We start from the raw sequence: 27,690 nt of genomic DNA on the forward strand, positions 1-27,690 counted from the left end.
TCTCCCTTTCCAGGAAGCAGCAACAGCGCTGATAAACTGCAGCGATAAACCACACTTTAAACTGTTGTTCTTAAATTATGATCTGCTGGCGACAGGTAACTGAGTTACAGGAGGCATTAGGGCTGTCAGTGGCGCTCCTGCTGCCTGCAGCAGGAGGGCTGCAGAGGGCTGGACCCCTCGGGGCGGCTGCTGCAGCTGCCCTCTCTGCAGATATGGACAGAGATCGACAACTTGGACGCTCACGTTTAATACAGTTTTTCTTGGAGACAAATACAATTGAACTAGTGATGTATTTGCTAAGCAGATGTATATGAGGACCCAGCATCATTCACACTCACAATTTCGTCATGTCATCAATATTCAGAATCAATATCTGATTGATGATATATGTTTTAGCTGGATTGCTGAAGCAGAATTAGCAGTGCTGCCGTTCTACGGATTGCGGGGAATTAATGGACATCGATTTGGTACTCAGTGTAAGTGATACAACCATCCATCACCCTAGTCACAAGCGTGCAAAGCCATGAAATGCTCCCCGTGGTGGAGTTCAACCATGAGTGCTGTTTGATTCTATCTGGGGCAACAGGTGAAATGATAAAAGGTTGTAGAAACACGTGAGATCTTTTACTGCTAATGTTTCCTTGCCTACTCCTCAAGTTTGAGAGAGCGCAAACTGACCTAAATGTATGAGTGCATCACACTTACCCGTAGTAAGCACAAATCATGAGGAGAAATGCCATGAGTGCTAGTAGTATCTGCAATTATATTCTGAATGTATAGCTAATGTAGAGGTTTAAGTAGAAGTGGAACTAATATAGAAATGTGTGACACTATATGATTTTATTAGATGTGATTATTCCTGAATCTATGTCGTGTAGCTGTTAAAATGTAAGATGGCATGTGGTTAAACGCAGAATGTGGTAGGCCTCAGGGCCAGAGCTAGAAGGGAAGGGGAAGGTGTTTCTTTTCACGACATAGATTGAACTAATGTTTTGGTCATTGCATTAATGGGCCATGATTTATAGATGTGTTTACTGAATAATAGAATAAGAGTATTAACATGCTTTAATTAATGAAGAAGTTGAATGCTATAATTATTATGAGAAATGCTGTAGGCCTGAAATGTTTTAACATTGATTTACACGTACATGTCTGGGCCGAGAAATGTTGCGAACCTTTTTGGAAGTCTATGAGAGTTGGGATCTTGGCTGCAGATGTCTGTCTGCAAGAGAAAAGGGAGGATCCGATTATTAATAAAATGAATAGAGGTCTGTTCAGTAGACGGCCCAGACATGGAGGAGGGTTCCGGAATGTTTAAGGGGTATCAGCGGGCCGGAGAAGAGTCTGAGAAGCAAGGTCAACTCCAACGTATGAGGCCCAATACAAAGCAGCATGGAAAAAGCCAGAAGCTACACCACGTGAGGGGCGTCTCACGAGGGGCGTCCCAAATGTTGTTGACTGTTTTGTATTAGGGACAGCACCCCTGGGTGGAGTTAGAGCAGATGCCTGAGGACCCTTTAGAGAGCGGATGGGTAGGCAGAGAGGGGTCATGACTGGAGAACTATAGGTTTTCACCAAGAGACTAAGAGTGAGTGACTTCCCTTGGGGGGTCATTCACTGCTGACACTTTTGTTAGGTTGAGACTTGGTTAAGTAGGGATACCATCTAGAGCAGGGTAGGGACAGCCTAACCTGTGTGTTTTCCTCCAACTTAAATGAAGGAGAGATCTCAATATGCGTCAATGCTGATAGCTTTATTATTCTTAGAACTTGTGCTGGTAATTTCCGTTGCTCGTCTGAGGGCTTTCAGAGAGCACATGTATGTAGTTGGACCTGTGTATCTCGTGAATCTCATTCTGAGATGCCTGTATTTGCAGCTTATCCTAACCTTACAATAAACTTTTGAAAGCTAGAAGTTGTTTGTGATCTTTTGGAGCGGAGTCCTTTATTGGGTGAACTAACTTGGTAAGAGAGGCACTTTCTTCCTTCAATGACAGGCAACAAAGGTTCAGTCGACCAGATCGGGGTTTAGATCAATAGTGATAAGGTATCGATCAAAATCTCGCCCTTCCAGTTGGTAGCTATAGAGGATGGTTGCCTTCTTGAGGACGGTGACCTAGGCCAGGTTAGCTTACCCCAAGGCCCCTAGAGATCGATGATCGGAAGAACCGCCCGCCGAAGAAGATCCGGATGACGTGAGACAGAAAAAGCAGCAGTATCGGTCGAGAGTGAGTATAAAGGGTCATGCGTGTTAGATTGCGGTGTTTTTGTATTGTATCTATGTTGTAATGTCTGGCGGAGTTGAATGTCTGTAGAGTGACTGTGGAACAGGTTGTGAGCGCGCGCAACCGGTGGAAATCTTAAGTGCAAGGAGAGCTTAAGTGGTTCGGGTGTATCGGACACCCAGAGTAATTGTCAAATAGTGTGAAGGGGGTCATGAGGTACCATTGATCACCCGAAAGACCGAGATAGGGGGAACGTAAGAGTGAGTGCGTGAGTAACGGACGCTGGTCGGAGGTTACTGTGTGTGTAAGCAACCTATCAGAGAGACGATAGACATTTCGTCAGTTGTGTTGACAATTACATATAGACTGTGGCCGTACAGTCGAGGGAAGTGACCGCTTGGTCGGAAGTAGTCATTTTTCGGTGTATGAATGGGACGCATGCATGACCGGGAGACGAGTTGAGAAAGGAGGGGTGCTGCTGCGAGGCGGAGAAAAGTGACGTCAGGAAGTGTCGCGCAGTGATTGGCTGACCGGAGAAAGACCGCGCTGTGATAGGCCAGCTAGCAAAGACGTCAGAAAGTGTCGAGCTGGGATTGGCCGACCGGAGAAAGACCGCGCTGCGATAGGCCAAGTTAGCAAAGCCGCGTTAGGATTGGTGGATTGTCATCAGGAAGTAAACAGAGTAGCGAGGCTGGATATTGTGCGCATAATTATGAAGTGTTTTAAATGGCTGAGAGCGGCGTTTAAAAAAGAGAAGCGGGGATCGGATGAAGGGGAAGAAGCCCCGCCGGAGGGTACGCCGGCTCGTTACATGGCAGTGAATGTTGGGCTGCATACGATCCTTTGGATATCAGAGTGGAGTAAGATTACGGAAGGAAATGAGGAACTGACGTTCCCGAAGTACGGGACGTTCAGATTAGAGGTGTTACATCGATTAAAATCAGTCATGACCTCAATGAGACCCTTGCCTAGACCGACCCAGTTTGAAGCCCTTGATGCATGGATTAGGGCAGCGCATGAAAAAAATATGAACAGACGACAAGAAAGGGTGAAACGATCGGTAAGGGCAGTGCAGGATGCCAGGTGGGATGCGGATGCTAAAAGATGGAGAGTGCATAACATGGAAGTAAATAAACTGTACCCAGTGTTAGAGGTGCCCGGAAATAAAAGCCCCCTAGAAGAAGATGATGAGAGCGAAACAGAGGACAGCCTGATAAACAGATTATTGACAGACAGGCCACCCCCGTATAATAGAGCAGGGGGAGAGGTCGAGCATAGTGAAAGAGAAAAGGGGGGCAATGCAGGGGAGCATGGACCGCTTCCCAGTTCAGAGTGGGATCCTGAGGCAAAGAAAGAGCTGTCCCAGCCTAGTCAGGTGCAACAGGTAGTCGGGAGGTTTGTGGTACAGAGAGTGCCGGAAACGGAGTGCGCCACATCCTACGGATTACCAGCTGCACTGCAGGTACCTGTTACCATAGGTCCTATAGTATCGATATATGACCCAGAGAGAGCAAGAGGGGAAGAACGGGTACGGAAGGACAGAGAAAGAGCAGAGACGGCAAGGAGGAACGATACGATCAATTCCCCAAGTCAGATGCCGATACCCAGAGAGTGGAGCACCCCGATGCACACAGCAGGGGACCCAGGAGGGGATCCCGGGGGCCCTAGATGGCCAGTGGATCTGAGGGGATCTGGACGAAAATCCTTTCAAGAGCTAAATGAGTACATGAAGAAGTGGGATGAGGCAGTGGAGGCTCACAAGAGCATCATAGCTGCAGAAGCTGAAAGGGAAAGTCAGGACAGCAGAGCTCGGACTCACTGCGGGGCTGGGGAGAGCAGCCCGGAGTGGGACTGGAGAGAGAGAGATAGTAGGGGAGTCACCCATTGGGCCCGGAGTGGAGATAGAACGGACCTGGAAAACGGGGGCCCCGGGAGTGGAGGGGTGGCGCGCCCAATACTCAGTGAAGGGGAGAGGAGAACGCAAGAGTACAGAAACAGCTTTAAGTGTACCCACTGTGTGCCCGGCACCAGAGAACTGAATGGGAGTTGTGAGAGGTCGCACCATAGTCCCTGTGATGACGGAAACGAGCGCAGCCCAGGGAATATGGGGAACCAGGAAGGATCGTATCGGATACTGAGTGATACTAGGCAAAGGGAGAGTAGCGACCAGAGGGAAAATAACAGAGAGGCGTACGGTGAAAGGAGAGAAGCAGGAGAGAGTGGGGGTAACAGGCCCGTGTTCCATCACCTTCCAAGATCGGATGGCCGAGCATGGGACCTGGAGAGATGGGAGCAAGGGAGAGCACTCATTAACTCTCCCGAGCCCAAACGTAGAGCTCGGAGTTGGGATGGTAGGGAGACCAGTGAGCCCCCTTCGAAAGACATATTGCGAGCTGAGATAAAAGCTAAGAGACTCGATGTCGCCAGCTTAAGGTCAGACCTGGATGACATGATAGATGGTACCCTGCCTTTAGAAAGAATGGAAATGTATGAGCAGGATGAAATACTGTATATGGCAAAGGACATCACTCGAAAAGCGAGAGCAATCCATGAGAAGTTAGTCGAACTAGCAGGCAAATATATGGTGGACCTGTCAAGAACCAAAGCATTACAGGGTAACCACAGGCTACATTATACAGATCGAGACCTAGATGAGAGGAGAACGATCGGGCTGAAAACGCACATAAGGGAACTGATCACTGGAATAAGGACATGGAGGGCACTAGATAAGTGGGAAGAGAGGTGGTCCAAGAAAGGGACCGTCAGGAGAAGCACGCTTGGTACGACACCAGGAAGGCTGCAGGGAATAGGAGCATACCCTTTGCGTGAAGTCGCAAATGGGAACTATGTGCATGTCCCTTGGAGTAGGGGAGATTTAGCTGCTTTTACCACCTCCTTCCCCAAATTGCGGGAAAGCCCAGTGGAGTGGTACAAGCAAGTTGAGAGATTTGTAAAAATCTCAAAGGTCCTATGGATAGATCTGAACACGCTGTTTGACATTGTAGTACCAGGAGATCTGTGGACAGCATGCAAGGTTAGCGCTGAGTGGCCCACAACGGAGCCGGAGAGAGATGCTAAGACTAATGGGCCGTCCGAGATTGTGATGGCAAAATTCGAGAGAGTGATGACTTGGCTGAAAGAGAAAGTGCCAATGCAAGACATAGATTGGGTCAAAATAGACCGAACCAGACAGGAACCCAAAGAGACAGTCCACGAATATTATGAGAGATTGCTGAAGGCGTTTAAACAGTATAGCGGCTTGGATGTAATGGATCCAAAAGACATAGGGCAATTTGTGTCCAAGTTCGTCCTGGGACTGAGACCGGATATTAGTTTAATGATTCAGCAACACTTGATTTGTTGGCAAAATAGACCCCTAGACGAAATACTGAGATATGCTAGGTACTGCTGTGATGAGATAGACTCCAAGGCTAAGAAACTAAAAGAAAAATTGATGGTGGTACAGATGCAGGCAGCAGGGAAGGGGGGACAGCAGCAACAGCAGCAAGGAACAGGTACAGGAGGAAAGAAGCAGTACAGTCAGAACAAGGGCAATGAGGAGAGTTCCACCTTTAGACCCAGAATAGACATAGCTGCCTTGAAGAAAACGACTAGGTGCCACCAGTGTAACGAGGTGGGGCATTGGAAACGCGAGTGTCCCTACAATGTAGAGATAGGAGAACAAGAGGAAGAGGAGGAAGAGGTCCAGAGAGCGCCTACGAGAGGGGTGACGCCATACCAGGGAAAGGTGCTAAAAGGGGGGGGGCTCCTCCCCGAGCCCAGTTCCCGCAACCTCCCCGAGTAGGGAATATGGGTAAGACCTATAGACAGATGCCCCTGTTTGTAGAAGGAGAAGAGTGCTATTATGTGGACCCATTAACCGGACAGAGAGTGGAAAGAGAAGACTGCACCCTCGGGGCAGCCTTGGAGGTGGACCAGAGGGGACCCTATGTCGAAGCAGAAGTAGCAGGGTGCCCCACGACATTTCTGGTGGACACAGGAGCCACTAGATCCACGATCAGATCAGCTGCAGTTCCAGACCTGCCCATGTCTGGAGAGACCATACAAGTGGTGGGGGTCGCAAACAGGAGAATAACCAGCCAATTGACAGAACCGGTACAGGTGAAAATAGGGAAGTACAGCGATGAGCACCAGTTTGTGGTTTGCGATTCAAGTCCTGTGTGTCTGCTAGGCAGAGACCTGTTGTGTAAATTGAATTGTACAATATACTGTACACCTCAGGGAGTGGAGGTATTGACCAATGATGATGACGCAGACTTCAAAGTTGCAAACTCAAGAATATGCGTGGAGCTGTACCCTACTTTGACAGTAGATGAGCTCCCCTGGGACTTGAGAGAGACAGTGGCACCAGAAGTATGGGACTTCACTGGGGAAGAGATTGGATTGGTCAAAGGGGTGGACCCAGTGAAAATTGTAGTGAAACCGCATGCTGAGTTCCCAAGAACACCCCAATATAAATTGACTCCAGAAACGATTGCAGGCATAAAACCCGTGATCGAGTCCATGATTAAACAGGGAATACTGAAAGAAATCGTGGGTAGTCCATGCAACTCCCCGATTATGGGTCTGCAGAAACCAAATGGGAAATTCCGGATAGTACAGGACCTTCGAAAGATTAATAACATAGTCGTTTCGTGTTGTCCAGTGGTACCGAATCCATCAGTGATACTGTTTCAGATTCCATTCCAAGCTGAGTGGTTCACTGTGATTGATCTTTGTCAGGCTTTCTTTTCGATCCCTTTGGACGAAGAAAGCCATTTTCTTTTCGCATTTAAGCTGGAAGGTCGCGTCCTAACATGGTGTCGTATTCCTCAGGGGTATACAGAGAGCCCATCGATCTTTAACCAGCTTTTGAAGAAAAATCTTGAAAGTCTAGTGCTGCCCCAGAAGTCAGTTCTGGTCCAGTACATAGACGACCTCCTCGTGGCGTCAGAAACAGAAGAAGCTTGCAGGGAGGACTCCATTGCTTTGTTAAATCACCTAGCTGCCAATGGGCACAAGGTGTCCCCGGGAAAGTTGCAGTACTGCCTGACAGAAGTGCAGTACTTGGGACACAGAATAGAGAAAGGCAAACGAAAGGTGTCACCAGACAGGATAGAGGCGATCATGAAAATGAATGCGCCTAAGACACAGAGAGAGGTCAGGATGTTCTTAGGGATGGTGGGTTATTGCCGACAGTGGATCGCGAACTTTTCACTGAAAGCAAAGCCCTTGCAAAAACTGACGCATAAGGAGGTGAGCGATCCGGTACCATGGGACAAAGACTGTTTGATGGCATTCCTACAGCTGCGAGAGGACCTGTGTTGTGCTCCGGCATTGGGAATGCCTGATTACAATAAACCATTTTTGCTTTACTGTTGTGAGAGAGAAGGTTGCGCGTTGTCTGTGTTAGTCCAAATCCATGGGAATGCCCGTAGACCAGTTGCTTATTTCTCGGCTACTTTAGACCCAGTAGCCGCAGCGTTGCCCGGATGTCTCAAATCCGTTGCTGCAACGGGTGTCAGCATTGAGAGATGTGAAAATATCGTCATGGGGCACCCGTTAGAGGTGTGCGTGCCCCATTCTGTTGAACTGTTGATGACCAGGACCAAAACACAGCATCTGACCAACAGCAGGCTCACGCGCTATGAGCAAGTTATTCTTGCTGCAGAGAATGTGACCCTCAGGAGATGCTCTGTTTTGAACCCTGCCACCTTGATGCCACTCCCAAATGATATCGAGGATGATGATGAATGTACAGACCATGACTGCCTCGATGTGACTGAACTATGCACCAAACCCAGACCCGACATCGTAGATGAGCCACTGACCGACCCAGACGAAATTTTCTTTGTCGATGGCTCATGTGTAAGAGACGAAGTTGGGCAGTTGAGAGCAGCTTACGCTGTTTGTACAATTACTGGAGTTGTAGAAGCTGGGTGCCTGGAAGGAGTACACTCCGCTCAGGTAGCCGAGATTATTGCCTTGACACGTGCTTGCTTGGCAAGCAATCAAATTCGAGTCACCATATACACCGACAGCCAATATGGTTATGGGGTGGTTCATGATTACGGGCAGTTATGGTCTCAAAGAGGGTTCATGACCTCTTCAGGCTCTCCCATTCGCAATGGAGAGTTTGTGCGCCTGTTGTTAGAGGCGTTGCAATGTCCAACAGGTATCGCAGTTGTAAAGTGCACCGCACATACCAGAAATGAGGACTTCGTCTCGAAAGGCAATAGATATGCCGACGAAGTCGCGCGGTATTGCGCAGAACAAGGGTACTCTTTCACAGAGGTGGAAGTGGGTGGAATAAATGTAAGGACTGAATTAGCCATGATATTGGAAACTGTTGATACTTGGGACGAACTGGCAAACATGCAAGAAAATGCTCCTGATTTTGAAAAAGAAACATGGGAAAAGGCAGGATGTGTAGTGGGTGAGTCCCATTTTTGGGTCTCAGCAGACGGCAGAGCAGTGTTGCCCAATGAGATGGTGAGCCCAATGGCCAGACACATACATGGTCCCGTACACCTAGGGAGAGACGCTATGCTGAGAGTGTTTAGACAGACCTGGTACAATCCTAAGTTTAGAATAGCAGCAGAAGCAGTGTGCCAGCGTTGTGTGACCTGTCAGCAGCTGAACGTAGGGAAAAGAACACCAGTTGCACTGAGTCACATAGGAAGGTCTGGAGGTCCATTCAATCGAATGCAGATAGATTTCATTGAAATGCCGAGGTGCAACCGCCTCCGCTATGTCCTGGTGGTTGTTTGTGTATTCTCCAGATGGGTTGAGGCATACCCTACACGTAGGTGCGACACCCTCACAGTGGCCAAGTTACTGCTTAGGGAACTCATTCCGCGCTTCGGGGTGCCGGCCTCTTTGGAATCAGATAGGGGAACGCATTTCAACAGCGAGCTTGTGAAGATGATTTGTGCGGCTCTGAACATAGATCAGAAATTGCATTGCAGTTACCGACCAGAAGCCTCAGGAATTGTGGAGCAGATCAATGGCACGATCAAAGCCAGAATTGCAAAAGTGTGTTCCTCAACGACCCTGAGTTGGCCTGACGCCCTGCCATTGGTCCTCATGAGCCTTCGTAGTACCCCAGACAGAAGAACGGGGTTGTCACCGCATGAGGTGTTAATGGGGAGAGCAATGAGGCTGCCATCTGTCCCAACTACTGCACTGTTAAATATCACAGATGATATGATCCTGGACTATTGTAAGGGGCTGTCTGACGCCATTCATTCTGTGTCCCTTCAGGTGCAGGCTGCCGAGGTTCCATCGTGCCAGGGCCCGTGCCATGACCTGTACCCTGGGGACTGGGTCCTGGTGAAAAAACATGTGAGAAGAAGCTGCTTGGATGTTCGTTGGCGTGGGCCCTTCCAGATCATCCTGATCGCGAATACGGCTGTAAAGGTGGGAGGCCTGCCCAATTGGATCCACGCGTCACATACGCGAAGGGTTCCAGCACCTCGGGAAGAAACAGCTCCTCTCTCGGATAGACGTCCAGCAGAGGACCGAGAAGCCATAGAGGGGGCTAGCCAAGCTGTAGAGGTGCCAGCGGAAGCAGGGAACGAGTCTGACCAAGCTGAGGACGGTCAGTACAACAGCGAAACAGAAGACGCTACAGAAGGAGAAAGTAGCTGGGAGTACGAGTCAGACACTGACAGGTCTGACAGAGAGCGAGAACAGACAAGAAGGAGAAGGAGTAGAAGGGCACGTGGAGAAGCTAATTGGCCGCAAAGAAGGAGCTCTAGCCTGAGGTCAACTCCAGAGATAACCCTCCCTCCGATATCAGAGGACTCAGACCCGGAAGAAGGTGCTCAGGGCGCTGAAGCACCGGACCGAAGAAGGTCAAGAAGAGTGCGTGTGCCTAGCAGAAGATACTCCACCCCTGAGTGGACATATCTGGCGACAAATGTCTTTGAAACAGGAGACAGGGAGGATTCGAGCGGTGGTGGTGTCCAGTTCTGAGCCCATCGTCACCGTGGAAATACGACTGTTGGTACCCGGAGTCGAACAAGAAGGGTCACTAACATTCATGCTCCCCAGACCTCCCCGCCTCAGCAAGTTAAAACACATGTTTCTCTCAGAATTGCAATTCCCCGACTTTGGTACAACGATAACAGCCCATGAAGAGCACAATCTTCGTTTGGAAATACTGAACTTTGCTATCGAAGCTGCAGGCACAAACCTGATAGTAGATGCTTAAAGGACTTTGTAAATAAAGCGAGCAGAAAAAAAAAGAAGATTACCTAGCGCCCAGGAAGCAGAGAATATTAGGGAACTTCCCTTGAGTTGATGGAGAAGGGCTAGGGTTGTCTTTATTGAACTGTTAAAGGACTTTTGCGAAGAAGGTTGTCAGCTTCCAGTTGTGTGGATTCTAAAGACAAAAGGAGTAAAAAGAGACTGTAAAGGAACGAGAAGAAAGGAACTTTGTGCCAAGATAAGAGAGAGCTATATTGTCTGACGAAATGGAAGCCGGCACCCAGAACCGCAGAGCTAAATGTATAATAGGTACACTAATAGTAGGAGTGATAATATTAATAGCTTTAGTGGTAACAATTTCTTATGTAAAGGGACATGAGGAAGAGGCGAAGGTAACTGATGTGAAATCTGTAGAAACGCTTACACCCACTGTTGCTGGTGAGAAAAGGGAAAACACTCAAGAGAAAGCGTTATTAGCTGCAGAAGCCCGCAGGTTACACGTAGATGAGTCCCAAGGAGACTTTAGGTCAAATGCTTATGCTAAACTCTTATATGAATACGTGGATGCCATGGAGGTTAAGGACTGTTACGTCTGCATGCAGTTGCCGGCGTCTGTAGATGAAGGCATTAGATATCATCACCTCCCGCTGACATATGGCATTACATGTAGCTTACTGCTTAGTATATTTTATGGGAGAGATAGTTTTGAATACTATTTCTCCAACTATGATTCAGTGTTGCCAGAAGTCCCAAATTATAAGCAGATGAACAAATGGGACTACTGGAAGAGTGAAGACAGACTGGCCAAGTTCTTCATTCCTTGGATTACCTTAGATACTTCACATGCCCGTAGAAATAACCTGACATGCAAAGTGTCAGAAGTCGAGAAGAAGTTCATAGGGCAGGTGGATGATCGTTACAGGAGACAAAAGATTTTGAAAAAATCAGGACAATGGAAAACAGATTGGACCGAGGAAGAGAAGGCACACAAGAGAAAGGGTAGTAGTGGTCCAATAGCTTTAGATAAGACGCAGAAAGGAAAGCTATGTCTTCACCGAGCCAAAACGTATTACGAAAATGTATACGTGGGAGAAGTCAGCTGTGAACATGCTTTCAATATAGAGTACTATACTAAAGATTTCCTGAAGGGAATGCAAGTGATTCCAAATGTGTATTTTGTATGTGGAAGAAATGCCTACGTGAGACTACCTGACAACTGGTATGGATCATGTTACCTAGCAATTGTCTTCCCCAAAATATATCATGCACAAGACTTAGAGATCATCGAGGGCAAGACATCATCGAGGGGAAGGAGAGATATAGGAGATGCAGAAATGGTTGGAGATGTCTTTGGAGCTATGTTCCCTCTTTTGGGACTAATCCTTAATGATGTTAAAATTAGACGACTGGCAACAGTCGTCGACAGGTTGTCTGCCAGCACTGCTCAGTCCTTAATGCTGGTAGAAGGAGAGATGCAATCGATAAGGGCTATGGTTCTTCAGAACCGTCTTGCGTTAGACGTCCTACTAGCAAAAGAGGGCGGAGTCTGTAAGGCTTTGAAGGTCCAGGAATGTTGTACCTACATTCCAGACAATTCAAAGCCCCTTGAGAAAGTTATTAGGAACATAACTGATATTCACAAGGAGATCGAAGACTTGAGTAGAGAAAATGTCTGGGAAAAGGTGGGCCACGGAATGAGTGAAGTTGGAGGGTGGATCTCCACCTTAGGCAAAAGCTTTGTGTGGTATATACTAAAACCTATCATCATAATATTGATCTGTGGGATCATACTGTGGGGATTGGTGAGGGTATTCAAATGGTACAGAGCAAGAAGGTCAGAAAGGGCCCAAAGAGAGCAGCTGCAGAGATTGGCTGCCATACAAGATAATCAGTACAGGAGTCTGAGGGCTCTGGAAACGCAGAGACAAGTTATGCTAGCAATAACTGCAGTTTAAATGTTAGTGATGACCCCGAGAGGTCATCAAAGGGGGGAACTGAGAGAGCGCAAACTGACCTAAATGTATGAGTGCATCACACTTACCCGTAGTAAGCACAAATCATGAGGAGAAATGCCATGAGTGCTAGTAGTATCTGCAATTATATTCTGAATGTATAGCTAATGTAGAGGTTTAAGTAGAAGTGGAACTAATATAGAAATGTGTGACACTATATGATTTTATTAGATGTGATTATTCCTGAATCTATGTCGTGTAGCTGTTAAAATGTAAGATGGCATGTGGTTAAACGCAGAATGTGGTAGGCCTCAGGGCCAGAGCTAGAAGGGAAGGGGAAGGTGTTTCTTTTCACGACATAGATTGAACTAATGTTTTGGTCATTGCATTAATGGGCCATGATTTATAGATGTGTTTACTGAATAATAGAATAAGAGTATTAACATGCTTTAATTAATGAAGAAGTTGAATGCTATAATTATTATGAGAAATGCTGTAGGCCTGAAATGTTTTAACATTGATTTACACGTACATGTCTGGGCCGAGAAATGTTGCGAACCTTTTTGGAAGTCTATGAGAGTTGGGATCTTGGCTGCAGATGTCTGTCTGCAAGAGAAAAGGGAGGATCCGATTATTAATAAAATGAATAGAGGTCTGTTCAGTAGACGGCCCAGACATGGAGGAGGGTTCCGGAATGTTTAAGGAGTATCAGCGGGCCGGAGAAGAGTCTGAGAAGCAAGGTCAACTCCAACGTATGAGGCCCAATACAAAGCAGCATGGAAAAAGCCAGAAGCTACACCACGTGAGGGGCGTCTCACGAGGGGCGTCCCAAATGTTGTTGACTGTTTTGTATTAGGGACAGCACCCCTGGGTGGAGTTAGAGCAGATGCCTGAGGACCCTTTAGAGAGCGGATGGGTAGGCAGAGAGGGGTCATGACTGGAGAACTATAGGTTTTCACCAAGAGACTAAGAGTGAGTGACTTCCCTTGGGGGGTCATTCACTGCTGACACTTTTGTTAGGTTGAGACTTGGTTAAGTAGGGATACCATCTAGAGCAGGGTAGGGACAGCCTAACCTGTGTGTTTTCCTCCAACTTAAATGAAGGAGAGATCTCAATATGCGTCAATGCTGATAGCTTTATTATTCTTAGAACTTGTGCTGGTAATTTCCGTTGCTCGTCTGAGGGCTTTCAGAGAGCACATGTATGTAGTTGGACCTGTGTATCTCGTGAATCTCATTCTGAGATGCCTGTATTTGCAGCTTATCCTAACCTTACAATAAACTTTTGAAAGCTAGAAGTTGTTTGTGATCTTTTGGAGCGGAGTCCTTTATTGGGTGAACTAACTTGGTAAGAGAGGCACTTTCTTCCTTCAATGACAGGCAACAAAGGTTCAGTCGACCAGATCGGGGTTTAGATCAATAGTGATAAGGTATCGATCAAAATCTCGCCCTTCCAAGTTCAACGTTATGTCACCATAGTGGAGAGGTGTGGCTCACTGGTTAGAGGCGGCAGACCTGTAAGCAGAGAACAGCCTGGGACCAGGGTTCAATTCCTGACGCGGCAGGGTCTAGGACCAGGGTCAACGGACTCGATAATTCTCGCCTCAGTGCCTACTCTAACCAGGGAACACACTCGGTAACTCTGGGCATTAAGCTTGCCTCATCTCTACAACAGCCCCCCCCAGACGCTGGGGATGCCTGGTTTCACCCTGGAGATACCCAGAAAGGGACCATCTCACAGGGAAAACCAGGACGGGTTCCCCAGCGGTCTACAGCGCCAGGACACTCGGGTAGAGTAACAGTGCGCTTTACAAGTATCCCACATTTACAATTTATTTATGTTACGTCATCTGACACATTTACAAGTTTAAAATAGCATAAATAACATATAAAATTAATCGCAATATTTATTTGAACGATTTTAAAAACAAACACATTTACATTGCATCAATATTGCAGACCATGATAGCTAAGGCAGACAGATCCCCAAAAATTAAATTTGCTGCACATCGAGTACAGTTTTAATAACTCTAGTTAGAGCTTCTTATGAACAGTATAAACAAAGACACAATAGAGAATGATGTGTTACATTGTTTCCCTTCATGTTCACACTGAGACACAAATTATATTTGAATGTGTGGTGCCAGCCATCTGCCTTTTTCTGCAACATCAATAGCAGCACAACTACAATTTCTGATTATATTTTTCATATTTTGCTGCACTTTGTAAGCTTTCTTGTGTACATATTTCTACACTCTCACAGAAATGAGCTGAGAGAATGTAAAAATCATGATCTTATACTTCGTGGTATTTAGATGAAAATTCCAATTCACTCATTCACGACACGTGCTTGTACATTTCTAGAACTTAAGAATGTAAATGAGACTGTCATACATAAGACTTTGCATGCATCAACCGAGCACCGAACGCTGCAAAACACGTGGCACTAGGTGATATGCATCTGTGGCCATATTACAGAAAGTGTCTCGAGGGTGCAGCGGGGTGAGTGTGCATTCTTTGTGCACTTTGGCATTATAGATGGCGTTGCAACGCCTGTCCGGACCCTTCTGTAATACTGATAGCGCTCGTGCACAAGTAGCACCAGCATTATCATGAGAGAGTGTTCTCTCATTTGCTTGGGGGTATGAACTGGACTGGAAACAAGCATCCTAGGACCGGTTTCGGGGTTTCACCCCTCTTCATCCAGGATAGCTTGATTCCCAGTGGCATGGAGAGCACGGGACCCACGTCTGGGCGGTAAACATCACTTACAACGAAACTTTTCCAATGCACTACCATTACAATGCGGTCATTACAACGCAAACTATTACAACACATTGCGCTGGGGGGCGCTCTAGGATAGGGAATAGGTTAATTTACTATCCAATAACCTTCCCTAGTGTCCACGGGGACTGGAGTTGGAATAGTAAATTAAACTATTCACTATCCAACACCCAAAAGCGCTATGCGTTGTAACGGTATGCGATGTAAAAACCGCGTTGTAAAGGCAGGCGTTGTAATAGCCTGCGTTGTAACGTCATACATACGTCTGGGCATACCTGTCCCACTCGGAGTGACAAATGCAAAAACAACAGTTGATGGACAGAATGTAGAACAATGTCATACATTCACCCCAGTACAGAGATCTGGGCCTAAATCCATCGTTTTTTTGCTCACCATGCTATTGAAGTTTGTACCCAGCCATATGGAAATCAGTCTTGACCCTGTGCTTCATGGGAACAGTCCAGCCCGAACTGCCAAGCCAGGTCCTCCCTGGACTGGAAACAAGCATCCTAGAACTGGTTTCGGGGTTTCACCCCTCTTCCGCCAGGATAGCTTGATTCCAATGGCATTTCAGCATTCCGACCATCATCTCCTTGTGCTAGGCTTGTATTACCAAAGTGGGCGCAGGGGAAAACATGCCCTTAGGAGGTGCATTGAAAGTGCACCACAAAAAGATGCCAGACTGTCAGTGGGGCCAATGAGGGCAGCCATTTCAAGGTCTGAAAGGGTATACCATTTACCCCTCAGACATTTGCCTGCAGGTGGGTGAAATCACTCACTGCACCCGCCTGCAAGGAGATCTCTAATCCCTCTTGAAAGTGCAGGCCAGATTAATAAAAAACGTACCTTCTTGCCATTTCCTCGCCACTTCTCTCTACTGTAGTCCTTCCTCGCTGGCCTGAACTGGAAGCACTCGCAGGCTTCCAGTCAGGCAATCACACCGCTGCCTTGGCAGCATTGTGCTTGGTCTGAGCGCCGTGTTTCGGCGCTCAGATGTTGAAAGTGAGCCTGGGCATGTTCTCTACGCAGGTTGTTATGCAGCTTGCAAGGAGAACATGCAAAGTGCACAAGACTGTTTGCTCTGCCCCCTCACCCAAAGCTGCTGGAAGTAGGACAGGAGCCGCCACTGAAAGACTCCCATGAGGGAACTACACCACTTCCTTAAAGAGAAGTATTGGAAAGTCTTACAAGGACAGATGGCGGAATCAAAGCACAGCTCCTGGGGGTCACTGACAACTTTCAAATTAGAAGACTGAAGGTGGCACTCCGCAGCTGTAGATTTGCAACTGGTTTCAGCTTTATGTTTAAATCACCCATCAGAATGCTGAGTGTTCAGAATGCTCAGAAAAATATGGAAATGACTCCTGCTTGACAACAGCACACTGGTGCATCCCAGCTAAGTTCACCAGGAGACTCTAAGTGGCACAAAATACAGCAGCCAGACTCACATTCGACCTTTCCCATCAAGTGCACATACCTAAGTACCTGAGGGACCTCCACTGAACCCCAGTCCAGAACCGTGACCTTTTTAAATTCCTCACTGTCACTTACAAGCCTTTATATAGCCTGGGCCCAGCTTAACTCAACAATCACATTCACTTAAAATTCCATTCAGACAATGCCGCTCGGCGGGCCTACATCAAATCCATGTCCCCCATATCAGGGGTGCCAAGGTAGGGGACAAGTCTTCTCTCACATCACCCCCGAGAACTGGTATGAGCTGCTCTGGCCCATCAGAGCTGCACATTCCATCCTTAAATTCAGACAGACACTAAAAACCTGGTTCTTTCAATAGGCTCCTCTTCTTAGTCAGGATCACAGGTGAGATGTGCACCTTACTAATACAAATAACATAACATTAGATAACCCACGTCTATTGTCAAGTATCATGGTAGGAGGCCATCCCAAACCTGTGCACCAAAGCCTATAACATGAGTGCAATTGCGAATCTTGTGGGAAGTTGCTTGTGTTGTAATGAATGAAAACTCTAAATAAAATATGGATTAAAAAAAAAAAGGAACTGCCTACAGGACAAAGGTCTCCAAGAATTCAAACTTTTATCTTTAGAAAATGTCACGTCATAATGTATTTCCTTAAGCTATTAGACAGCTTCTAATTAGGTACTTTCCCAAAGCAAATATTGTAATGGAAACTGGGTCCTATGAATGAATAGAAGTTTATGGGGTCCATTAGGATGGGGGCAGACATAGTCCACCCGCCATCCCAGTGCAAAACGGGACCGCCCGCCATAGCTCCGGCGGTCCCGCCTTGACAATTAGGATGCGCCCGCCACAGTGGCGGGCACATCCTGTATTTTTACCATTGCGGCGGGCGGTGCAGAAAGCGCCGCCCGCCGCAATGGTATAAATGCACGTTGTGCATTTCAAAGCACAACATGACAGGCACCGCGCGGACTCCCAGGGGGCCCGCAACCGGCCCCCGCAGGGAGTCTCCGCATGCCTTTCCGTGGCGGCATTGCCGCCAAGGAAAGGCATTGGAAAATGCCCATCATAATATGGCTGGCGGTGTCTGATAGACACCGTCGCCATATTATTCCTTTTCCGCCCCAGCCGCAAGGCGACCGGGGCGGAAAAGCGGCGGACGGTCTTTCCGTCCGCCGAGGTCCCCCCCGCCATACTAATATGGCAGGGGGGAAAACGAGTGTGGATGTCGGGCGGATTGCCCCCGCCAGGCTGGTGGAGGCTACCGCCAGCTTGGCGGGGGCAATCCCCCCGACATCATAATGGGCCCCTATGTCTTGTTTTTAAGATCCTTGACAACTAGTTATGACTTCAAGTAAATTAATTATGATCAGGTTCTTACGTCAAAACACTCATGAAAATCAGCAGAGAGAAAAAACAGAAGTGATTGTGGGCTAAGTCTTATCTTACCTTAAATGAAACTATTGCATTGAGAAAGGCATTGAACATTTGGAGAAATTATGGAGCCACATGAAACAGAATTAAATAGTGTTACGAAGAAAAATGTTAAGAAGATTAAAAAAAATAATAATTGTAAGCCAGAAGGGCAAAGTGTGTTGCATGTTAAAACATGTGGCAGTGCGAACCATTTGGGCAATTCAAAAACCTCTCCTGCCTTTGATAAGTTTTGCACTGAAAGAGGAAAAAGGGGCATTTAAATATGGATTTCTGAGGGCTCATTAGTTTCTGAGCATTGAGAGTATTCAGGAATAAATCATACTATGGTTCAATGCATGAATATATGTTTTTGGCGCACTTGAAAGGGAGAGAACAGGATGCCAGGAATATTCTTTTGTGTTCCAAGTCTGGTTACTGAAGGATCCTACTTTTATCCTGCTAGATTTCTGTCTCTAGGATTGTTGTGGTTACATAGCCTGCTTGAAACTGGATTTCAGGGTTAGATGTGGGAGGACACTATGATTACATTAGTACTCTTCCCTCTTACACCCCCAGCCTCTGAGCCCAAGTTTTGTGTGACAGACAACCTTCACCATCTTGAATTTGCTTGACACATTGAATTTAGGGCCTATTTGCAGTAAAGCGAACAGGAACTACTACAAAGGTAGGTAGGTCAGGGCCTGGGAAGCATTATTCCATTGGACAGAGAGGAAATAGGATTGTCTTAGGTTGTCCCCCACCCACAGACCGGTATACTCTACAAAGCTGAGCCTTCACCCATACGTCCTCAGAACATTGCTGGACTGAATGTGATGCACTTGCTATCTGTGACCTGTGAGTAGGATTTGAGGATATTTGAAGCCCATCCATTTAAAATCCAAGGACAGAAAGAACTCCAGGGCTGAGCCCCTAAGTGGCTCTAGAAACATAACAAAGCTGAGGAGAACTATGAAGTATCACTGCTGACCAGTGCCAACAGGTCCTGACCTGTATTTTGCCGTTTCTCTCTGCCTCACACCCTGAGAGTCTATAAGTGTTTTCCCTTTGATCCTGGGGGCCTTGAAAATGTACTCCTGTGGCTGTTTAGGCACCAAATGAAATTTGGGAACTTTTTCAACCCTTTGGCCTCCGAGCATCAAGTGGACTGACTGTAAAAAATATTTGATAGTCAATTCCATGGCATCGGGCTGAATTTCAGGTCTGTCCTGTATGAAGACAAGATTTTCCTCCTTTTCAGATTGGAACTTAGATTGTTTTTCGAACTTCCCTACTTCCCTAGTGGGACCAATCGACTTGATGTGTATGACTGTGCTCTATCACAGTGAGCCTCAAATTGTTACTAGGTCCTGTTTCCCATGACCATTGACTACCATTAGCGCTTTGTGCTTTTAGGTGCTTTTTTAACTTATATCTTTAAAAAGCATTATCTCTAGTTCCCCTTGTTTGATTTTTGTAGTTTTTTAATCATTTTATAAATAGAAGTGGGATTTTTATTGTGTTATGTTTTTTACTTTTTAACTGTTGTGGTACTTATAAATGCGTTATGCATTTTGTTAAGTCAAACCAGTCTGCTCTGTGCCATAGCTAAATGGGGCAGAACTCAGGTTCAAAATACTGAAACCTTTAATTGGACCTTACAACTTAGTAACTGTATTACTGAAAGATACCAATCAACCCCAACTAATAACAACTTTCCCATTGATACTTATTACACATTTTAGGGGCCAAGTGCAGAAATACTAGGATGAGATCATAGTGAAAAAGAAATAGAATTTCCTCTGGAATAAGCAGGATTACCAGAAGTTGAGAATCTTCACTTTTGTCAACGATTTGATACCTTGAGGAAAGAAAACTTGATGGACTATATCCAACAAAGATTGGACACTGAATCAACCAGCTTGTCATAACAGAGTAAGAGTGCTTCAGACATGAACTAGGTGGTTTCATGTGAGGCCTCGGGAGAGGGTGGACCCAGTAAAGGTGGTACTTCTTTTCTTAGGTATGTATCACTTGCTAGGGGGAAATCAGAGTACAGAGATGAATAGCAGAGTAAGAGTTTGGGGATAAGGCACAAAAGGAAGAAACCACACCGAGGTTAAAGGAAAGGTAGATAAGTCTTCACAAAGGTTAATACCTGAGGAAGAAGAGCTGCTTGGACTGGTACTTTTATACTGTCCTAGGGGTAAAACTGATTACATTAAAATAAAGACTGATACATTTGAATTTTGTAGAAATTTGCTAACTAAATGTTATAACCAAAAATATAACAGACCTAAGATGGGTAGACACTTAGATTATGCTATAATAAAAGATCTGGAAAGGTTGAGCTGTGCTCATATATATTTAGGTAATCAAAAACAGCTAGCAGCAATAAAATCCCAGAAAGAAGAAAATACCATAGACGTAAAGCTGTCCAAGGAGGATAAAGAATAAAGGTGATGTTATATCTTTTCTTTTTAGTTTGTAGGGGTCAGGTGTGTGATGATCTGGATCTCTTCAATCGTTTGCACATGTGGGCTGGTTGGAATTGAATGACATATGTCTGTAGTCAATGGAATAACAGAATGGAACATAATGGAGGTTGGAATTCTTAAGGAAAGTGTCAGTTGGGGATTGTATCTGGTCTTGAAACACCTTACACCTGTTGCTGCTTTGTTATCCAACTTTTTCTGAACTTACAAAAGAATAAAGGTAGTGTTCAGCTGTTTCTGCACCTTCCTCTTTACATCAATATGTTTATAAATTTGTTGAACCACACCAAAGGAACTAATTTCTAGGTGTACGCAGCAGTTTAAATATCTGGATTTTTTATATTGTCAAATACTGTTCTAGAACCAAGAATACTAACTTATGTCAATCTTTAGAGTTGGGTAGTGAGGTACTGAAATTCTGAACCCGTTTCATAAAAGTCGTCGTATCATGACGATTTTGGTAACATCAGACCGAAAATGGCGAGTGACGAGATCACCATGAAATCAGGGATTCCGTTCTGAACCCTCGGGTTCCATTTTGTGTACGGCAGCCATTTTGTGGTTGCCCTCACATAGGCTGATGACAGTGGCCGAACGAGCCTCCAAGCACAGGTACACTTTAGCTGACTTCTGAATGACCTGAGCGAGCGGCCCTCTTGCCTGAAGCCAAACTTGTTAAGCTAGTTCCTTTCCCAGTAGCTGATCAAGATTACTGATCAAGGCACAAGCCACCATCAAACCTTTTATTGTGCACAACTATGTCTTATCTTGCTCACACCTGTCCCTGCTCCTTTCTTTATGGTCCATTTATCATGGGGATGTGCCCGTTTTTATGGTGGGTTTGATCGACCTATCTGATGAAGAATGTTAGGTTTGACCGATAATTGATTGTGGGCTGGACAAACTGAAAAATGGGCTTGTCATCATGATCCTGCTTTTTCTGTCGTGAAAACATGTGAATGGTCAACTGTAAATAAGGAATGTTTGCCCGAAGCATAATATTTGGTATAAAAAGGGATGACTAGCTTTGTAAAGTTGAGCAGTCTCCTGAGAACATACACCGTGTTGTACTTCTAGGATATCTGTTACTGGCTGCAGCTAATAAAATTGTTCTTTGACGTCACCAAGAAGTATCCCGTGTCTCTGTGCTCTAAGACAGGTGGACCTGGAGACTAGGGCGTTTTCCCTGGCGCCGCTGGGTCTTAAATAACCCGGTTCTTCAGTAGAAGAGAGACATCTACTAAAAAGTGTCAGATATCCTATCTGCAATATAAAGGTGCACTAAGTACGGGACAGGACATCCACAACTTTTGTCAGAAGCTGCGCTCTGCAAATTTAAATAAGGTGCTTAGTTATTGAAAATGTACCATGGTGATAATTCAAAGAGACAGATAAAAACATTTTGCAAACTAATAGCAAAGTCTTGGTAAAATGATGCTACCCCCGCAGATTGTGATGACGGAGTGACAGGCTTTCCCATATGTCATACACCTTGGGCTAAACTGGTTGCCCCTTGCAGGATGGGGCTCCATTTTGGTGACTTGTACTTCTCTATAGGTCTCTAAAAATGTTATATTAATGAAAACAAAACACTCAGCAGCAATTTTTAATATTATTAACATTTTGATCAATAATATGTACCTTCTAATCATTTTGCACAACTAGTCATAAATAGCAAAAATTAACTGTTAACTGCAGTGTAATTGGTGGGAGATAGTGAAACCCGGAAACATTGAGGGCCTGATTTAGTTGTCAGTGGAAGGGTTACTATGTAACAACGGTGACAGATATCCCGTCTGCCGAACTATGAATCCTTTTATATCCTAAGGGTGATGGAGAACCCTTCCGCTAAAAACTAAATCAAGCCCTAAGACATGGAACTTTATTTAATGAAAAATACTGAAAGGTAATATTCTTCCTGTGGAGAGTTCTCCATATGGGGAGAACTCTGCACAACAGCAATAGTATAGTCCTGTTCCACTTACCTTTGTTTATTCCACTCTACCAGCAGTGAATCTGGGGAGCTGTTCTCCTTCCATCCCAAAAAAGGAGTTACTCCAGCCCTTGGCAGGAGTGAACCTCAGGCTATTTCTAGGGTGGGTAGCGATCGGAGAAGAGTATTAGCAATGCCCATATATTTGCAGTTGGTCTCGAACTCCGAGGCAAACTGTGCCTTGGGATATCTATTTCCTAACCTTTGAGAGGGAGACACACAAGTGGGTTTCTACCTACTTGCAATAGAGAAATTCATATTTCTGAAAGTATTTACTCCTGTCAGTAATACTTTAGTGAATTCCATGCAGGCCGAATAAGGGACATTTTTTTCATACACTTACATTTAAAGCCATTGTGACAAGGGCCAGTGCTCTTTTCTTCAAAAGGCTTCACTTGTATTTTTGTAAATGTGTCATTGTTTCCAAAGTCTTCAATCAATGTTATCGATTTAAAGTTGTTGTTTGTTTAGAACCCAAACTATAATATGGTGCTTTTAGACTAATAATAACAAACACAGTAAAATCATAACTTGTGCTAAAACAGATTACAGTTGACATACTATAGTCAAAGTGATTAGACAGCACTTACCACAACAATCACACTGGCTTCTGGAACAGAAAGCTCTTCAATTTCGGAGTCTTCGTTGTTTACAGCTAAAAGGTTGAGTGACGGGTCATAGGCAGATCGTGGAAAAGTTGATTTAGCAATACCCCCAGGGTGCAGCATCTTCAGTTTGGAGTGAAAGCGAGGATGTGAGTTTTGGTTGTTCATTACCACGTGTCTAGATTGCAAACTTTTCTCCATGTTCTGTACACGATGATAGATGAACAGTGGTCTTTCACTCTTTCTCTGTTGAATTGCCAAGAAGTGGTCACTATCCCCCGAAAAACAAACTGTTGAAGAAAATAAAATTAATATAATCTGTCCAGGTGAGGAAAAACGATTCAAAGGAGAATGCATAATATACCGACAACTCTAGTGAGCTTGTAATATCTGTATCTTTGGTAACTTCAATATTAAAAAAAAAAAGAGTATTCATGTCACCATCGGGGTGGGGGGGGGGATTAGAAATAAAACGTTTTTTCCAACATATTAGGGTTTTTTGCCGGTTAATTTGAAACTTATATAAAATGACATTTAGAATGAGGGAATTTCACTTTTAGGCATTAGTTTCCATCACCTAGAAGTGTAGAGGGTCACGGGGACTTCTGACACAAGTAAGTAATGTTCTTTAGTGCCAATTATTTAAAATAATTGCAATATATATCTGAATATTTGTGAGAAAATTAAAACAGGTGTTCGCATTAAAACAAGTCCGCCCTGAGTACACATATAATGACACAATGTTACTCAATTACAACAAAAGGTGAATTTAAAATTGGACCATCCAAATCCATCGCTTAACGTACTAATACGTGTAAAGTGACATGGGCTTATTATCGGATAAAGTGCGTCTAGTAAATAGGGTTCCAGCACCCTGTTACTAGGGGAGAGATACATTAAATGTGTCTCAGACAATAAGGGCCTGTTTATGAGTGTGAAGGATGGGATAATCCAGCACAAGCGTGCCGGATATCCCGTCCGCTGTATTACAAGTTCCATAGGTTATAATGGAATTGTAATTTGGCGGATGGGATATCCGTCATGTTTGTGACAGAGTAATCCTGTTTGCCACACTCGTAATTAGACCCTTAGATTGTCAGTCAATGGGCTTCTTAAGTGCTGGGCTTTGTGTGGTTTAATGCAGCTTAACCGATGTTGGGTCCTGGCTGGTTCTATGTAGTCCCCTCGCATTATTAATTTATGGGTGATGGGAGTTAATTGAAGAAGACTTATAAACCCCTTCCAAAACGTTTGTTTTACTTATAACCCCCTTCCAAAAGGTTTCGGCCATTGCTGGGCTGCTCTGTGCACAATAATGGCACAAAGTGGACAGAATCCACCGGAAGGGTCAACTCTGCCAAGTGTCCTGGGAAGGGAGAATACCAGGACAAGCAGCACAGTACTTTCCTTTTACATGCATAGTACTATCTGTGCCCGTGCTGCATGACACACGTCTTGCCCAAGCTCAGCAGATGCCTAATGCACACTGGTGCTGCATCTTCAATACATGGCATTGAGCAATGGTCCTTGGACATGCTGCCACTGGACATTTCCACTTTAAAAGGAATGTATCGGAGCGCCTACTCACAGCACTAGCAAAATGAGTACAAGTCCTAAAAACTAAGTGCCGGTGGGGCCCCCACCTGTAACCAACAGCATAAATTAGGCACTGATCCCATTTTCATCAGTAATGGGGTCATGCGCGGAATATTACTCAGTTCATGTTTAAAAACTCTCACTTTTAAGAAATGCAGCAAACAAAATCAGATGCATTACGGTGAAACGCTTCTGTGTGTTAAGGAAATGCAGATTTTTTAATTTTGAAGAGACCTTTTCATATTCTAACTCTTGGAACCAGCAGTATCTGGTTGGCTGAAGGGATGCCCACAGCCAGGCAGAACTACCACTCCCGTCAAGGGCAGGTGATTACATTCAATGTATAACCTGTGTTCACCCTTGGGTAGCTTGGCACTGAGCAGTCAGGCTCACTACAGAGGCAGTGTGTAAAGCAAAGGCACAGACGTCACTTGCGATAAATACTCTGAGCGTCACAATTGAGACTACAGACAGAACGTATGTAAAAATGTTTATATTCAACACAGATATTCAATCATTACAGCATGACCATCATTTACCTTTGGGCATAAAACACAATCGGAAATATTACAAGCAGTACTAGACCCACTCATATTGTTATGCTTTCACTAGTATGCACACTATGGACAATTCCTAATCTAATCCCCCCCCCCAGTTGAGCGAGAGCACCCTTATGCAGTGAACAATATAAATATTATGTACATACACAAAACATAGAACACTTTTTAGCAGCAGTGCAGGTGAAGCAATGTGGGAGAACCCACTGTCAAAAGGTATTGTGCTTTTGGCACCAGTCGACATATAAGGCAGCACCCTGGCCAGTGTTGTGAATCACAGGTGGTCCACACACAATCACTCCCACTCACTCCACACTACTATGCAGTGTAACAGGTATCAGCCAGTCCTTACGGCACGCTCTTACATAATGATACGCACTCAGCACCCTCATGCAATGCTACTGGTACCCAGCAGATATATGGCTCACCCTTTGCAGACTCCGTGATCCAAGCCTCCTTCCACCCTTAAGTTCACCCCTATTGTCATGTACCCCCAGATGGAAGATAACCAGTCCCACCTCCCGGACACTGGGCAGCATGTGGCCAAAGTCACAACTAGTCTGGGTCCTATGATTTTAAGTGGGAACATGTAACAGTTTTAATTGGGAGGTAGATATAAATAAGGGAAAGGTTAGTAACCACTTGGGAAGTTCACCAAAGGTCTCAAAACACAAAGGAGTCATGCAGTCTCTTGACCCACAGACCACGCTTCCCACCAGCGAGCCAACGCCCCAACCGCCACCCTCCGCGTCTGGACTCCGATCAGCACCGAGGACACCGCCCGCGTGATGAACACCATCCACTCCGGATCGCCAACCGACCCCTGCCCCCACCACGTCTTCAACAAAGCTGACTCCATCATCGCACCCAAACTCCGGGACATCATCAACACCTCCTTCATCACCGCCACCTTCCCGGAGAGCTGGAAGCACGCCGAACTCAGCGCCCTCCTGAAGAAACCAACGGCGGACCCCACCGACCTGAAGAACTACCGTCCCATGTCGCTCCTCCCTTTTCCCGCCAAGGTCATCGAGAAGACCGTCAACAGTCAACTGGCCGCCTTCTTCGAGACGAACGGATCCCTCGACCACTCGCAGTCCGGCTTCTGTGCCAACCACAGCAACGAGACCGCCCTCATCGCAGCCACAGATGACATCAGATCCCTGCTCGACAACGGGGAACAGCAGCCCTCATCCTCCTAGACCTCTCCGCGGCCTTCGACACGGTCTGCCACCGCACCCTGGGGCAGCGTCTCTACAACATCGGAATACAAGAGAAGGCACTGGAACGGATCATCTAGTTCCTCACCGAAAGAACCCAGAGGGTCCGCCTGCCCCCATTCAGATCCAAGGCCACCGAAGTCATCTGCGGCGTACCACAAGGATCATCACTCAGCCCAATCCTCTTCAACGTCTACATGAGCCCCCTCGCAGCCATCGCACGCCAACACAACCTCAATATCATCTCCTACGTCGACGACACCCAGCTGATCCTCGCCCTCACAAACGACCCAGCCACCGCCAGAACCAACCTACGCGAAGGGATGAAAAACGTCGCCGAATGGATGAAGAACAGCCGCCTGAAACTGAACTCAGACAAGACGGAAGTCCTCATCCTGGGATCATCACCCTCCGCCTGGGATGACTCCTGGTGGCCCCCTGCCCTGGGCACCGCTCCCAAGCCAACGGACCACGCTCGCAACCTGGGCTTCATCTTGGACTCCTCCCTCTCGATGACCAGACAAGTCAACGCCGTCTCGTCGTCATGTTTCAACACCCTGCGTATGCGTGGATCCCCACCGAAACCAGGAGGACGGTCACCCAGGCACTCGTCACCAGCCGTCTGGACTACGGGAACATCCTCTATGTTGGAACCACAGCCAAACTTCAGAAAAGACTCCAACGAATCCAGAATGCCTCCGCACGACTCATCCTGGACATCCCCCGCCACAGCCACATCTCCGGAAACCTGAGAGACCTTCACTGGCTCCCCGTCGACAAGAGAATCACGTTCCGACTCCTCACCCACTTACACAAGGCCCTCCATGACCTGGGCCCCAGGTACCTCAACAACCGCCTGACCTTCTACACTCCCACCCGCCAGCTATGATCGACCAGCCACGCCCTCGCCGCCGTTCCTCGCATCCGAAGAGCCACTATTGAAGGAAGATCCTTCTCCTACCTGGCAGCCAAGACTTGGAACTCCCTCCCCACCCACCTTCGACTGACCCAGGACCACCTCTCCTTCAGGAGGCAACTCAAGACCTGGCTCTTCGAGCAGTAGCAGACCCCCCCCCCCCCCCCAAGCGCCTTGAGAGCCTTCCGGGTGAGTAGCTCACTATACAAATGCTATGATTGATTGATTGATTGATTAACTGTCTCAGAAGCATTTCTTCAACCCAGTCAATCTCTCTCACTA

At 46.2% G+C, this 27,690-nt stretch overlaps 1 protein-coding gene across 2 annotated transcripts in view; it reads right to left on the reverse strand.

The window, feature by feature from the left end:
* PTPRR (protein tyrosine phosphatase receptor type R) overlaps positions 1 to 27,690 on the reverse strand; it is a 962,385-nt gene that overhangs the window by 801,625 nt on the left and 133,070 nt on the right. For both annotated transcript variants that reach the window (XM_078673920.1, XM_078673919.1), the window contains exon 2: positions 23,105 to 23,409. In XM_078673920.1, the coding sequence (XP_078530046.1) occupies positions 23,105 to 23,409 (305 nt within the window). The remainder of the gene's footprint in view (positions 1 to 23,104; positions 23,410 to 27,690) is intronic.

Source organism: Lissotriton helveticus, chromosome 1_1 (assembly GCF_964261635.1).
Source record: "Lissotriton helveticus chromosome 1_1, aLisHel1.1, whole genome shotgun sequence".
Lineage (NCBI taxonomy): Eukaryota > Metazoa > Chordata > Amphibia > Caudata > Salamandridae > Lissotriton > Lissotriton helveticus.